This window comes from Mastigoproctus giganteus, chromosome 11 (assembly GCF_048544385.1).
Source record: "Mastigoproctus giganteus isolate SK-2022 chromosome 11, ASM4854438v1, whole genome shotgun sequence".
NCBI classification, from domain to species: domain Eukaryota; kingdom Metazoa; phylum Arthropoda; class Arachnida; order Uropygi; family Thelyphonidae; genus Mastigoproctus; species Mastigoproctus giganteus.
In genome coordinates, this window is record NC_143585.1 from 65171384 (window position 1) to 65188619 (window position 17236).

The following is a 17236-nucleotide window of genomic DNA, read 5'->3' on the forward strand; positions in this document are numbered from 1 at the left end:
AAAGACCGTATACTGAAAGATCTCAGTAGTGGAGTTGTTTACAGAATAGAATGCCCTGATTGTGGTGAGTGTTATGTGGGGGAAACAAAATGACGGCTCAGGGATCGTCTGGGGGAACATTTAAATGCTATAAGAACTGCTGACTATAATAAGTCTGATGTGGCTGAACATTTTTGGGAGAAGCAGCATCAAATCTCGGCGGAGGACGCTATTATTATGGATCGTGCACATGGATACTGGGAGCGTAAATGGCTCGAGGGTTTACGGATTGGCTCATCCAGTAAGAATACTATGAATACAGACAGAGGTATGCGTATTCATCCTATTTTCGAAGCAATTGTATTAAGGTTGGATGAACGATTTTGTTTGCCACGTACCTGAGCCATTTCCGCTTCCGGTTCTGCCCATGTGCCGATAGAACCATGTGGAGAAATACCACATGTGGACGTACCGTGAGCCTGCTATATAAAGAGATGTTGCAAGAAGTCGTTACTGTTGAGGAAGGGAGCTGACGCTCTCAAAAGCTTCAGGTTTTTTAGCGCTTTTAACTTTTATATTTTAGCATATTTTATAGTAAATGATTTTATTTTATTTTAGCATTCCGTAATATACAACCATCAGTTTATTGTAAATAATTTGTTTTTTGATATTATTTGTAGAAACTACAGTTATAGTAAAAAAAAATTATTTAATGGTCGGCATACGAGTTTATTTATTCGTAGACATTACACTTGGGGTGCAGTTTCAAGCAGATCCTAATTTTTAAACATTCAGTAAAGCTTGCACTTATGAAAAAAAATTTTTTTTTTTATTTCTGGTCAATCCGATTACTTTGTTTGCATAACTTATACACTAACAAAAAAAAAAAAAACCTATTGTGTTCCACACCATGTGAATGCAATTTTAAAAAGCATATAAGGCAACTATCAATATATAAATTTTTGAAATACTTTAAATACAGTTCATTGTGAGGAGCATGCAATTTTTTTCTTTTTTTTGTACACAAATTGCAAGTGGTTAAAGATTTCAATTTGATGCCAGTTTTTAGAAGTTTACAACTGCCACTACAGTTTTCTTAGAATTTTGTTACATGATCAAAACACACAACCAAGGAATGTGCGGCAACAATATCATTTTCAAAAAACAGTTTCAGTGTGCAATGTGGCGTTTTCCATTTGATACCAGTTTTTGCTATCTGTAATGCAGCTGCCAATAGATAAATTTCCTCGAATTTTTTTCAAGTAGACACAGAATGCACACTAAAATAAAAAAAATTTATTTTTATTTTAAAAAATTCTTTTTAAGAAACACTTTTTTCTTTGCATACAAATGAAAGTGGTTTTGAATATTTAAATTTGACATAAGTTTTTATAAGTTTATAATGCAGCTACCAACAGAGATTTCTTGAAATTTTTCTACACACCCAAGAAATGCTACTATGCATACTAGTTAGGCTTAGTATGCATTTCATACTTGATCCTACATTTTTCCTGTTTTCACAACAATTAATGGAGACCTAAAATTTTTGAAATTTGCTAGGGTCTAAAGGACTCCATGCTCGCATTTATGGATTAATGAAACCTTTTTCTTTGATGCAGCAGGATAAATTTTTAAATACAATGGCCAAGGGTATGGCGCAAGGAGCCATAAGTGAGAGCTGAGTGCCTTGGAGGACCAATTTCCTGAATTGCCTGAAAAATACCATACATAACTTAAATGGTTTTAGGCAGTACAGTTTGAATTCTAATAACTATTCTTTTTTCAAAAGTAACTCACCTTGGCATTCACAAAATGCAACAGATTAAAGATATGTTTAATTCCAATGGAGGCCATATCCAATGTATATACTTCTAACTTCAGAGGGAAATGAGAGGCTTGACAAATTTGCATAACAGAAGATAGCTTTTTTATGATAAAAACTTCATCAATAGCAAAATGAATCCGAATAATATCTTTAAAAAAAAAAAAATAATTAAACACATACTATTTAAATTTGCACATATATTTATCAACATTTCAAGGTAAGAATAAAATTCTCTACCTTTATATCAAGTTAAAGTAAACCAAAATTTATGCATAAGTGACAGTTTCAAGTTAACACATTACTTACTAGAATTTCACCTTAATTACATGCATTTGAGTCTTACATTATGAACTAGAAGGGGATTAAAATGTATAAAATTCTATACTTGCATATATATCTCCCAGAATTTCACATCTTGCCTGGCCATCTTAAACCTTCAGTGACTACTTATATAACTAGAGGATCTCCAAACCCATGGACAACATACTGAAGAAGAGTGTAATAGGACAGCACTTCCTCATAATAGAGTCACTGTACTCCATTATGAGAAATACCATCCATCTTACTGGAGAGGAGATGGTATACAATCTTCAAGTTCTGGGGCTCCCAAAACTGGCAACCCTAGAATTTCAAGGTTACTAATTTAGGGATTTTTCCAGTTTGGGATAACAAATCACAGTCAACCAAGGATAACAATGAAGCATGAATTATCATGCTTCATTGTTATCCTGTTCACGGCCTGACACAGCATAAAATAACGTACAAAAATATTAATGCAGCTTGTATTTATTCAATAAAGTGAGCTAAAAAGCAAACATTTATGAAGACAGTATTAAGAATTACTTTCAACTGCATTACTGATTAGTACTGGTTACATACAGAGTTGAAATTCTTAAATTAACTTTGTAACCAATAAACCATGTCATTCAATAATACAATTCAAAGTGTTTGTTTTTCTGAATAAGATGTATTTCTTTCTATACATTAAAATAATTTTCCTCCTAGTGATATTTATTCAGCCAATGGGTGAAGAGGAATGCAGGTTATGGTAATACATAACAAATAACTAAAATACATAGAAGCTTGTTTAACTGTGGTAAAACAAACTTCCGTTTTAGAGTGCTCGTGCTAGATAAACCTCATGCATGTGCTTTGTTTGTTTAGCATGACCATACAGTACCATTTTTGATTTTCATATGTAACATATTTATGTATTCGTAGCTGAGATAACACACACACGCACAGAGAAAGAGAGAGAGAGAGCTGAAAGCTTCTGTAAGTATTTTTATCAAAAGAAGCGAGCGGCAGGGGGGAGGGACAAAGCCCCTTAGTTCACATAATGTATTCTTTTCACGTGACAACTAGATAATATCGAAAAAGCAATGCTAAATTCAAATCTGTGATCCAAGAGCAGTGTGAATTTAGGTATCCATATCAGGCTAATAATACTCTTGATGATAAATGTTTCAAGCATCCCTAGAATCAACATAAAAGCACTGGAAGTATTGAGAAATGTAAATCTATAGGCTGGCTGTCCTCCAAGCAAGGAAATCACAGAAAGCATTCATAAGACATTCTTGTTCATCTCCAAAGAGGTCAAATACCCATGCATGTTCAGACTTTAGTTTCTCTGGATTACTGTTCACAGGGTACTTCCCAAAGAGGCAGGGGGAATCCTATGGACAATGTATTTAAAAATATAACACATCACTGGCATACTGACAGACAATTCAAAGTAAGAGTTTGCCTATATATATATATCAATGTGCATAAAGATTACAGAAGAGAATGACATTTTAAGAAAATGCTTATTTTCTGACAAAGCAATATTCTATGTAAGAGATTGTAAAGAGATGTAACTGTTGAATTTGGCATTTGAGTCCAACCTAGAAGAATAAAGGTACTCTTACCTTGGCAATGGTCAAGCAGAACCCGAGAGGTACTGCTCCAAAATATTCACTGCACACCAACTATTGGTTCAAGGCTAACAGTTTCACTTGGGTAATTTTGGAAGTGAACAGTTATTGTTTACTCAGATTTACACATCTTGCAAGGTTCTGCATGACCGTTTTTTTTTTTTTTTTGTTGTTGTTCTCATATGTGACCTTGGGTACCTTTTGGAATTCTGAATTTTCATGCCTGAGTGAGAGTGAGTGAGGAATTTCACATTTCTAACCTTTTTTCGCGATGGTATGTTACATTAATGACTAGCATCACAAATAGAAATATAAACAAAAGATATTTATTAATAGTTAAGGCAAAGCTAAGTAATACTTGAGAGGTGCTTTCAAAATTGTCGTGTTTTGGTAAACACGACAATTATGGCAGAAATCAGAAGCCCTCAATTTGCTTCAGTTTATCATTTTAAATGGAAAGCAAAATGAAAAGTTCACCAGGTGCAAACTAATATTTATTTGAACCTCCTCTGGCCCTGATGACAGCAGTACACTCGACGCATTGACAAGATCAATTTCTGAAGATAATCAACTGATAGTTCATGGTTCCAAATGTGAATTATGGCTTCCTGAAGTTCACAAAGGGTCTTTGGTTTCTTTCTGGCAACTGCAGATTCCACACAATGCCAACAGTTCTCTATAGGATTCAGGTCCGGGCTGTTTCCTGGCCAGCTAACAGTTGTAATGGACTGTTCTTCCAACCATTTTTTCACCTGTAACAAATGTAAACACATTACTGTCAAACCTCTAATGCAGAAATGAAGCTAAAGTAACTACAGAAGTGTCTCCTTACACTTTTCGCCCAATGACAAGGAGCAGAGTCATCCTGAAAGATGCAGTTACTTGGCAGGTTGAAATGGTCTCCAATGGCTGGCAGCAATTTGCCTTCCAATATAGCTAGGTATCCATTGGCATTTACAGAACCTTTTATAAACTGCAGGTGACCTCCGCCACAAAATGCACCCCCATATCATTTGGCTGGTAGGGAATTTCACTGTAGATGCCATACAATCTGGATGGTATTCTTCACCACATCTATGGCAAATCATCTGTCTCCCATCAGAGCCATGCAGGTTGAATTTCTTCTCAACCAAGAAAATAACTGACTTCCACTGCTCGGGAGTTCATTTGACATGCTCCTTACACCAAATTAATCGGGCCTTTTTCATTTTTTGTGTAAGGAGGGGCTTCTTCTTAGGACGACGGGCTACAAATGCATTTTTGAAGAGATGTCTTCTGACTGTTACAGGAGTGGTAGCAAGTGCAGTATGTTCTTACCATTCTCTTTTTAGCTCAGAGGGAGAAGCTCTATGATTTTTAAGGCATAAGCACTTCAAAACGCAGTCCTGTTTTTGCCTTAAAGACTTATTTGCATCCAGTTCCTTTTTTCCTACCAGCAGAACCAGTATTCTTGAGTTTGGAAAGAAATCTACTCACTGTCGACTGATTACAAGAAACCGTGAATTAGGGTTGAATTTGAAAGTATCTGCAATTCCGCCCAGACACAATAGGAGGGAGTATATGACGAGAGCCTTGTCGATCAATTCAGCCCTGGAAAGATTGTGCAAGGCTTGAGGGGTAGAATTTTTTTCAGCCTGGTCTGTACTTGTTAACAGGAGAGACTGCTTCTACATGGATGGGATACACTTAAATAGAAAGGGTGCAAGAATGTTTGCTGATGCTATCGAGGCAGTGTTAGGTGGGTCGGAAAACTGCTAGATTGGGGGATACAAGGACTAATAGATTAACAGTAGCCACTGGCAGAGGTGGAAAGTGATTCTTGCACTGCTTCTATTGGAATGAGCAGCAGCCTGGAAAACAAGGTGCAAGGTATTTCAGAGACTGCTGGGAGTCATTGTGATATAAGTAAACACATGGGTTGTGTTAGGGTAGCTAAGAATAGGAACAGGTGCATGTATACTTGCATACACACCAATGCTACGAGTTTGGTAAACAAACTTAATGAATTTGAGGTATTGCACAAAACATCAAAGGCAGATATTGTTGGGATATCAGAGACGTGGTGTCACACAGATATAAGGAATGCAGAACTGGAATTTGGGGAGTACTATGTGTACAGGAAGGATAGACAGGATAGGAAGGGAGGAGTCCCATCCTCCTCGCTATGCTATTAGTTAAGAAACACAGAATCCAAGGAAGTGAAGCCAGTCGACATCGCTGGACAGAGCAGTGTCGAGTCATTTTGGTGTGACATTAGCATTGGGATATCAAAATTGAGAGTAGGGGTGTGTTATAGGCCTAAAAAATCTGATGAGTGTAATAAGAAAGTGTACAGGGAAATAGAGTGAGCCAGTAAATCAGAGAGTCTTATAATGGGGGATTTTAATTTCCCAGATATTGACTGGAATTTGTGGGTTGGTCACTCACACACTAGCAAGGCTTTTGTGGATTTATTGGACGATTGTTTTATACATCAGCATGTTCGGGAGGCAACTAGATAGAGTAATACTCTTGATCTGATTATTAGTAGTGATTCTTCATGCATTAAGAATTTGCAGATAAAGGAACCACTAGGTGGCAGTGATCACAGCATGCTGAAGTGGGATTTACTCAAAGAGGTAACTACCATCAGGGGCAAAAGGAAGGGTTTTTGCTTTCGTAAAGGCGCCTATGGTGGTCTGAGACAGTATTTAAATTCTATATGGTGGGACAAACTGATGATGTTACCAAGAGCAAATTCAAAATGGGAAGCATTCAAAGAATTTATCTCGGAAGCTACTAGGCTTTACAACTAAGAAATATTGTTCAAGGTTTAGGCCTAAATGGATGTCAGATGAACTAATGCAGAGAAGAAAAATGCATGGGATACATATAAATTAATAGGTGACATGGAAGCCTATGATAGATATAAGCTGGTCTGTAACCAAATCACGAAGGAGATTAGGCAGGCAAAGTCAGATTATGAGAAATCCTTGGCAAAGGATGCAAAGAAAAACAGCAGAGTTCTTTACCTATGTAAACTTTAGAAGGAAAGGGATGAATCAGATTGGTCCACTGGATACTGATGGTTCAACTGTAGATGATCCTGCTCAATGGGCTAATAAACTAAATGAGTATTTTGCATCTACATTCACACATGAGGAGTTATTCAGGGAGGGAAATGCCAGAGGTGAATTAAACTCTGGCAGTGAGCTAGATGATTTTGTAATAACTGAGAGGAGAAATTGTTGAAGATAAACATAAAAAAGGCACCCGGGGTGGACGGGATCTATTCAGTTATATTAAAGGAGGCAGCAAAGGAAGTAAGCAAACCCTTAGCAATAATTATGAAAGCTTCTTTGGATTCAGGGGAGGTACCCATGGACTGGAGAAGTGCAAATGTGACCTGTTAGTTTAACTTCTATTCCAGGGAAATTAATGGAGGCACTAGTTAAAGAAGCACTGCAGGATCATCTAGACAAGACTTCAGTTATCGCTCAGACACAGCATGGTTTTGTTAAGGGAAAGTCTTGCCTGACCAATTTGATTGGATACTATGGTGTGGTCACAAAGGAACTGGATGCAGGGAATAACTTTGATATCATATATTTGGATCTTAAAAGGGCTTTTGATACTGTTCCACATGGAAGACTGCTGAACAAACTGGAGCAGTGTGGCACTGGAAGCAAATTGCTGCTATGGATAAAGGGATGGTTGAGTGGGAAAAGACAGAGTGGTAATCAATGGACACTGCTCATTGTGGACTAATGTTATTAGTGGAGTCCCTCAGGGTTCAGTGTTAGGTCCATTGTTGTTTTCTGCATTTATAAATAATTGATGACTGTATATCAAGCTTAATGTCCAAGTTTGCGGACGATATGAAGGTTGACAGGGTTTTTAAGGACACTAATGACAGTACGCTGCTGCAACAGGATCTAGAAAAGTTGAGCAGATGGGCTGAGAGGTGGCAACTGAAATTTAACATTGACAAATGTAAAGTACTACATATGGGAAGCAGTAACCCCAGAGTGACATATCAACTCTGTGGTACTACAGTAACAGTGGTAGAGAACGAAAAGGACCTGGGGGTAACTGTGCATGCAGATATGGTTTTCTGAGCAGTGCAGATGGTCTTCAAGAGCAGCTCATGGCATCTTGTCAATGATATAGAGGAATTTTTCTAGCAGTGATAAGTAGGTGATTATCCCACTTGTATAAGGCAATGGTCAGGATACACCTTAAGTACTGTATACAGGTCGGGAGGCCTTGTTTTAAGAAGGATGTAGAGCTGTTGGAAAGAGTACAGAGAAGGGCAACAAGATTAGTGAATGGAACAAAGGGTTGCTCTTACAAAGAAAGAGCTTAAGTTTTGTAAATTACAGTGTCTGGAGACTAGGCACCTGCGAGGTGATCTGATTGAGGTGTATAAAGCCTTGAATGGTTTGAGCATGCTCAATGCTGATGGGATTCTTCCTCTTGCTCAGAATAATCGCCTGGGAGGACATAAATTCAAATTGAGTTAAGACAGTTGTAGGATAGATGTGCAGAAGTTTGCCTTTAGCCAGTGGGTAGTTGGTTGGTGGAACAGACTTCCATCCTTTGTTGTGGAAGTTGATAGCTTAAATAAATTTAAGGCTGAGCTGGACAGATATTTGGAACAAATGGAGGGGTGAAATGAGAGCGGGTTTTTTTTTTTTTTTTTTTTGGCCGATGCTGTGTAAGCTTGCTTTCTTGCATCATATGTCTCTACTAATGCTAATATGATGGGAAGAACATCCTTCCTCACTTAAAGCAACAACAGTACTCTTTCTTCGTGGCGTCAACTGCACGTAACTCGCAATCCTGACACAAGCAAGGAATGACTGCAACTCTTGCAAAGAGTGCTTATACAGCTGAAAGTAACAGCTGATGGAATATTACATCATCACCTACGCATGTCAATCTTCTCTGATGCAATCTATTAGAAATACTGCCATATTCTTACGTTATTCGGACGACAATTACAATTTTAAGGGGTGATGAATTTTAAGGGGATTTGAAGACCAGTGGATATATAATATAAAATAAGTAAGTAAATAAAATTATTACATATAAGAGATGTGAAGAAAAGTTGTGAAAGAAGAAAGAAAAGAAAAGTAGCAAAAAAAAAAAGTAATACATATCCTCGTAAAGGGTACCTTACAGACTAGAAGACCTCTACTTATCAAGATCGATGGCCAAACCATCACACTTGTCACTGAATTGAGATACCTGGGAATCATCTTAGATTCAAAACTGTCCTTCCATCTGCACATAAAATACTTACAGAAAAAAAAAAAGTAACTACACTTCAATGGTGGTTCACATCAGTAAGACTGACTGGAGCCTCAACAGATGCTCCCTTTATAATGCCATATTTCTCCCGGCCATCACTTATGGGGCTTAAGTTTGGTTCACCAAAGTGACCATTTACCACAACCAAATAAAATTAGCAACAATTCAACACACCATCCTACTTGCAACAACCAGGGCATGTTGCATGATGAGCATCCCAACCCTCCAGGTTCTTGCAGAAGTCCTTCCTCTTGACCTGCAGGTCATCCATTGAGGGCTCCATTACTGCTTATCCAGAGGCCTGAATCACACCATCAATCAGGCGAACAATATTAAACAAGAAAGGAAACCTCTCACTGTCAAGCTGTTTCAGGTCTGGCAATCCAGATGAACTGAAACAGATGGGGGGGGGGGGCACCATCACAAGACAATTCATACCAGATGTGTCACTTGTCCACCCAAAAGCACCATTATGATTGCTCCCTAGCCTCTACATCACTTTTCTAATCACAGAACATGGGTCCATCACACAAAAGCTAACTTCCATGGGCATAACTGACGACCCATACTGCATATATGGACTGGAGGCATCTGATATACTTCTGTCCACTGTATGAAGATCTGCACTGTCCTCATCACTGCAATCCATGATCTACCCTGTGGTCAAGAGCACCTGTTTATCAATGAGGAGAACTACTACTGAGCCTTGACCAAATTTGCAAAAGAGCTTTTAACCAGATGGAGATGAGCATCAACCTTCACGTTCTTACTAGTTTTAATTGTCTTCTGGCCTGCTCCACAGCACTTCTGTATACTCTGCTGCCCTAGCCTGACTAGGGTGGGATGCTGACTCTGATTATTGGGGTGGGATTTCTACTGCTAACCCAGCCTGGCTGGGTAGGATTCCATTCCACCATATGGAAATCTCACAAGCCTCCCTTGGTGTGCGACTTTTCCTCCACCCTCTCAAGGATTCCCCCTCCCATGCTCGCCTATAGGTGGAAACCACCTTCTTTCAGAGGATGCCTTCCTCTACATCCTCTGACACTCCCCACTTTATCCTACCCTCCTTTGTCCACTCTGTACCTCCCCACATTCTCCTTTTCTTTTTTTTTCCTGCTTGGTCTCCATTCAGGAGGTGCAGGCGACCATGACAGAGATCAGCCAGAGAACAACAGGCAGCCTGGCAACCTCCTAGCAGTGTGTGCGGGCAACATGGGTTCCAGCAGTCAAATGCCAGAACCCAACACAACACATTTAATACTTTTCTGGCATTTACAGTAGTACTGTATTTTTTCACAGATGTACATATGATGCAGATGTGGGAAACCACAGGTGATGCCTGACCCTAACACTGTGCACAGTAACAAACCAATATATCTGCCGACCGGGCTAGCCGAGTGGGTAAAGTACCTGCCCGGCAACCCAAAGGTCGCGGGTTCGATTCCCGCCTCGGGCTTGGATCAAAGTACTGCAAAAACCTTGGGAGGTGCAATATGGCCACAGAAGCCGATGCGCCAATAACTACCAAATCCAAAAAAAAAAAAAAAAAATCCAATCCAATATATCTCCAGAGGCAACACTGATTGACCAATCAGTGTTGCCTCTGGAGATACATTGGTTTGTTACTCATCTTTGGAACAATTAAATGAAAAGGTTTTGTGAAACTCAAGCAGCTGCTCCTGGCATTTCCAAGGCTTTTGCTCTTGTTTGATATAAAGGGTTTCTAAATAAGTTTCTCTCTGAATAAGTTTTTTCTCTGACTGCCCACTACAGGTGACCAATGATGGTTGTCTGTCTTCAAACTTCTCAACTTACTAGTGTGTCCCAAAAGTTTAAAGCTTCATATATTAATGACCTTCTTCTGCTGACTGGAAATCTGATCCATAGTTTTGCTGACAAAAACACATTATATTCTACCTTCCAGCTTGAGAAATTTACCCTGCACAAACTGCTTAACTGCTTGAATCCCCACCACCAATTTGTTAAATGCTGATTCTAGTTATTCTTCAATGCAGCAAAAAAAAAAAAAAAAACAAAAAAAAAAAAACAAACAAACAAAAACTTAGTTAACTTCATTCCTTTTGAAACTCAATCTTGTCGATCATAATTGATTAAAGAGCAATTCTGAATTTAACAACAAAATGCTAAAAATTACATTTTAGGACAAAGTCTAAAAGGTGCCTTGTGAGTAGAATTCCAATGGAAGGTAGGAGTGCAGGAGGTTAAGTGTGATTATATTAAATATAAGTGATCTTTGAAAACTTTAGAGATTCCCAAATCAAATCTGCTGGTGGTGGCAATAACAGAAAGGGAGGGGAAGGAATGTTGAGAAAGAAAAAAAAAAAAAAAAAAAAAAAACCTTTAAAAAACTGACTAAAAATAACATTATAAAAGTAGCACAAGTTAATTCAAAACATTAATTTGCTGAAAAATAAAAATAATAAATTAAGTAAATAATAAAGCAAATGAATTCCACCATGTTTATTTGCAGCACAGATAAAAACTAAACAAAACAATAAAACATGAAATTCTGATCCTAGCACTTCATGTTCTTAAACTTTAGTCCCCATGATTCTAGGTAGAGAGATAATATTAAAATTTTGCTTGATCTTTCGTTTCTTTGTATAAGAAAAAAGATTACTGAAAATAATCTTTTTTCTTATACAAAATGAAATGCACAGAAATTATAAAAACCATTTCCTCAAAGATATTTAGTTATTACTACCATCTGGCATAGCAGTTTTAGTTGTGTAACTTTACAAAATCACACACACAATATATTTACATGGTCCTTGACTGCTCTGCATCTGATAAAACTGGCTGGTTTCATTCCTCTTGGATTCCACAAAATTCTCTATCTTCTTATACATTCCCTGTGCTAAAAATTATATATATAAAAAAATATATGTTTTATATAATATGTATTTATGATTTTTTAAGGAAGCACATAAAACAAACTTATCTAGTTTGCCAACACAAATATTGTTGATATTTGTGTTCGCATACTAGGTTGTTTGATACAACAATATCACTATAACAATGCACATGGAACTGTATCATAAGTAACACAAATTAGTTTTATCACTGGAAAGCTTTTCTTTTACTTTGGAATTAGAAAGAAGCATCTTTATCTTCCTTGTCATACTCCGTGCGTGTGTGTGTGCGTGTGTGTGTGTGTGTGTGTGTGTGTGTGTGTGTGTGTGTGTGTGTGTGTGTGTGTGTGTGTGTGTGTGTGTGAGAGAGAGAGAGAGACTTGTTTCTGTACAGGAGTTTACAGAAAATCTAATGACACCCATGCTATTCTGAGTTTCTTTTCCAACTCCCCCTCCCAACATCAACAGCTACACCCCTGTTCCTCACTAGTACACTCAGTTAAACATTAACCCGTTTTGTTCACTTTTTGATGCCACCTTTATTTTCAATCTTTCATGAACACAACTTGAAAAATCACTTTTTTATATTAAAAACATATACTTTACTAACTTTTTAAAAAGAAAATACCTCTACAGATTTAGATGTGGTTTTTATCCTCTCTTACTTGGGGGTTTTAAATATCATCACTTTTATTATCTTTGACTGACATTGAGAAATGCAATTGAAAAACCTATAACTTTCAAAAATTGGATGAGAGTCTTCAATGACACGTAGACTGAGGGCATAATGATTTTATATGCTGCCATAAAGTGTAAAGAGCATGCACGTCAATAAGACTGGTCGGCAAAAAAAAAACATTTTTTTTTTTTTTTTTTTTTTTGCTCCCTGTTAAAATTCAGGGTGATTCTTGTAGATTTGACATTGCTGAATTCAGATATGACAACCATCGTAGGTGGTAGATGACTTTCATCAACCGGTGAAATACCACCACTTTGCTTATTGGAGGCTTGAAGTGGTGAAACCCATGTTTAGTCTCTAGAGCAAAGTTTCCGGCATCCCCCTCCCCCCATACTTCTCCTTCAACCCATGCACGGTACTAAGTACTATAGGTTTTAATACCTTTCGTGTTTGGGGTTTTCATAAAAAAAAAAATAATAAAAAAAATATTGCTGTAACCCCCCACTAATTTTAAGGGAAAGGGATTAGTCAAAAATTAAGTTTCTAGTAAAAAAGATTTCGTATATTTTAAGAAAATGTTACATAGAGTACTAAATATTGAACAATGGGTCTATTAACTGTATTCTATTTACAAAAATGTTTATATGATAACAAAACACTTATTTCGTCGTTTTTTTGCCTTTTATAATCTTCCACTAGTGTCTTCCATACAAAATTCCAACAGTAGTCTGCCAACATATCTGTACAAGGGAAAGATACCACTTTCCCTGGTATCTTTTTATCATTTGAGAAATATCTTGGCGAAACCTTTCACCGTGTTCATCAGAGGCTGCTCCAAAGTTTTCAGGAAAAGTCAAAATGGGAAAGTAGGAAATGAAGCTTTAATGACATCTTGCATCCCAACTCTCTGTACACTAAAATTAGCTCATCCTCAATTTCACTGTAATTTCTCATTGCCTAAACAGTTCACAGATGTTTTCAAATGCCTTCCAATCTCTTATTTCTGTAGCATTTAATTTTTTAGTGAATTCCTCATCTTGGAATAGCAATCTGATTTGATGACCCAGAAAAATTCCCTTTTATCTTGGCCACACTGATTTGAGGAAACTTTTGCCTCAAACAGGAAAATCCTTCTCTGTCGCTTTCATAAATATTTTTATCAAAACTAGCTTGATATGCAATGGAAGTAAACAGATTTTTGACATATCCACCAAAGGAGGATGTGCTACGTTTTTTTGGCCTGATGTAGTTTCTGAACGGTCTGGCCATTTTTTTTTTTTTTTTAACCTGTAATTGCAATCCTTCACTCAGTTGTCCCACTTGCATAAAAAGCAGCAATATTTAGTGTATCCAATCCAGTCAGCAAAGCTATCACTTTTAGGCAGGCACAGATATTCCATTTGTATTCTTGATAGCATATTTTTTGCAAAAGAACCTGTAGGGTCACATACATTTCCTTCATATTAACTGCATGGGACAATAGTATAGATGGATACTTATTTCCATTATGGAGTAAAACTGCTTTTAAACTGACCTTGGATGAATCAATGAAAAGCATGCACTGCTCAGGGACTTGCCCCAGATGTAACTTTTTCATTAATTCCGGGGCATCGTTACAATAAACCAAAGCACTAGCCACAGAGTAATAGGTCATTATGTTAGTTTGCCTCTTTCTATAAAAAGACACCTTGACAACCTTTTTCAAGAAGATTCCACTTTTGAAGCCATGATCCTAATAACTGAGCCTTGGTTTTGGAGAGGTCCAAATCTCGACCAAATTGTTCAATTCTGCCCGAGTGATTAGATGCGGCTTTGCAGTAACGACAGTTGAAAAGTCTGGATCTGTACTCGTTCTGGGTCTGCATCTTCTGGAAACTCCTTTTCTGATCCTGAATCAGAGTCAAGTCCATAAGTTTCTGGAGGCGTTGGCACCGACATTGTATCATCGTGAGTAACCAGCCTTAGAGCAGAAGGTATATTGGGATACTCTACTTTATGCTTGGATTTCCCAGAAAAACCAAAAATATTGGTCATGCAAAAGTAACAATCATTTATGTGGTCTGGAGGTTCCCACCATATCACTGGAACAGCAAAGGTATCATTTATGACTACCTCTAAACCATCCTGTTAATGTCCTTGAATATGAGCTACAGGAAAACTATGGAGCACATACTTTATCTTGATCTCCAACCTTACATCCAAAATAGAGTTCATAGGCTTTTCACAAGCTTTCCACTGGGATTTTAATACCACTTCTCTGCAAATGTAGCAAAAGCTATCAAGCTTATTTCAGCAAGAATATGACATATTTCATGTATGATTGAGGTGTGCGCACATAAGAACACAATCAGGAAATTGTAGATTTTTATTTCTAATTTAAACACAGTTTATGTTACACTTATGCGCACAACACTTGTTTACAAACGCTAATGCACTAAAATGCATTCACTTTGTTCACCACTCACTCTCTGAAACACGTACACTTTGTGAAATAAGAAACATTTGCTTGGTGTGGAACCCACTCATATATATGAGTGGGCTGTAAAAATGTATACACACTTTTACAGCCCACAAACAAATAAATATTTTTTTTTAGCAGTAACCAATTAAAAATTATGGCTGAAACGAGACTAAGCTTTGAAGAAAGGAAATTCATCCTAAAGTGCTACTGGAAGTGCGAGAACATAGTGGAAGTGCAAAGATGTTTCAGAAGGGAGTTTGAAAGAGATCCACCAATGCGGCTCACCATTGTTCGTATTAGAGATAAGTTTGAAGCAGAAGGAACTGTTCAAGACATCCACAAGCATCGTTCCGGAAGACCATGGACGTCCACAAGCCCAAAAAGAAGAAACGGTAATGGAAACGTACCAACGTTCTCCAAGGAAATCTGTTTGGCAAGCGACTCGTGAGATAGGCATTTCAAAAGATAGCATTCATCGCATTTTGAAGCGCAGACAAAGAAAATGAATGCCTACCAGTTTGAACACGTGCGATAGCTCAAAATAACTTTTTTGAGATGCCCTGTACAATATATAATATAAATAAAAATAATGCGCTATTTTTATAAACAAATATAAAGCAATATAAACAAATATAATAAGATGAAGTGACAAAACTAAATGTCTAAAAAAGAACGAAAAAAATTAATTTATTAAACTGGAGAAAACAATTAATTACTATTCGACCAATTACTTAGACCTGGATATCAATATCAACAGTCCTCATACCACAATCAACATATATAATAAAAGAGATGCTTTTAACTTTAATGTAGTCAGTTTCACCCACTGGCACTAACCTTTCTAAAAAAAAGAGTGTATTCAGACATAATACTCTCCAAATTTACCAGAATTGCCACAATATGCAATAACAACAGTCTCTTTTTGGACAATATCAAACTACTCCATAATAAATTACTATGCAATAATTTCCCTGCAGCCTTCTTTTGCCATCATTTCAAAAAAGCAATGAATATTATGAAATTTAAAAAACTTATAGACAACACCATTGATATGAACAACATAATTGCAGGTTGATTTCTTATTACTTAGAAGGGGCTTAGAGGGGAACAGGCTGTTGTAATTTGGTTTTTAGGAACATTAGCAACTAAGGCCATATTGCTCCGGGGATATGTGGTGGTCATTCCCTGACCTTTCCGCATCCTCTGTATTTGGTGGTCATGGGCTCGAACACCGGTCTAATCAAAAAGCGTGTGCTATGCACTGCTGCTCCTGGGGAACAGGCATTCTGTGTGTTATCAGACACTCAGTCTAAAACACTGATGGATCCAATATCTTTCTATTTCAGAAGATTTAGGAGAAGTCCAGTTGGCCTGCCTCCCTAAAATCCACTCGTGCACACCTTCTCGATGGTAAGCCCTGTTACATCACTTAGATGGCAACGAACGTGTAGAGTGGTTCTCTTCAAGACGCCTGGTCAGCGTGAAGAGGAAAAGACCAAACCCTCCAGCACATGACAGCACAACAAAACAAATGGCCCTCAGTCCCCAGCGGCTTTCACTTCCCCTCTTGCAGCAGTGAGAGGATCAGCATGGAAGCAGAGGGTGCTAAGAATCTCTGGGTACGACCAGCCTGCCATGCACGAAAACTGAAATTGGCCTGTTACAACGTAAGGTCGCCCATCGGTGAAGACAGGATATTAGAGCTGGAAAAGGAATCAGAAAATGTGAATTGGAATATCATTGGTTTGGCTGAAACAAGAAGAAATGAATCACTTATAAGTTTATCAAGTGAAATCTGCTGTACACCAATGGAAACAGTGAAAGGAGTGAAGGTGGAGTTGGCGTTCTGGTCCATAAAGATATAAAAAACAACATTTTGGAATTCAAAAGTACATCACCAAGGGTGTCAAGATTACTACTACTCAGGATTTCTATGAGGTATAAAGGTTATAATGATTTATTCACCAACATCGAGCCATGATGATAAAGAGGTTGAAGAAATGTACACTGAAATTGAGTCTTCTAGATGAACAGAAAACTCGCTACACTATCATTATGGGGGACTTCAATGCTAAGGTTAGAAAGAGACAAAACAGTGCAGAAAGGGGAACTATAGGAAATTTTGGAATTGGTGAAAAAAATTAAAGAGGTGAAAGACTTGTGGAATTTGCAGAATCTCGGGGAATGTCAGTAATGGACGCTTTTTTC

The 17236-nt window shown here is 37.6% G+C and overlaps 1 protein-coding gene across 1 annotated transcript in view; it reads right to left on the reverse strand.

Annotated features, from left to right (window-relative positions):
- LOC150078074 (leucine-rich repeat-containing protein 14-like) overlaps nt 1–17236 on the reverse strand; it is a 72917-nt gene that overhangs the window by 24304 nt on the left and 31377 nt on the right. The window contains exons 3-4 of the mRNA XM_090384453.1: nt 11801–11893; nt 1777–1952 (exon numbers count right to left, since the gene is read on the reverse strand). Of these exons, the coding sequence (XP_090240579.1) occupies nt 1777–1952; nt 11801–11893 (269 nt within the window). The remainder of the gene's footprint in view (nt 1–1776; nt 1953–11800; nt 11894–17236) is intronic.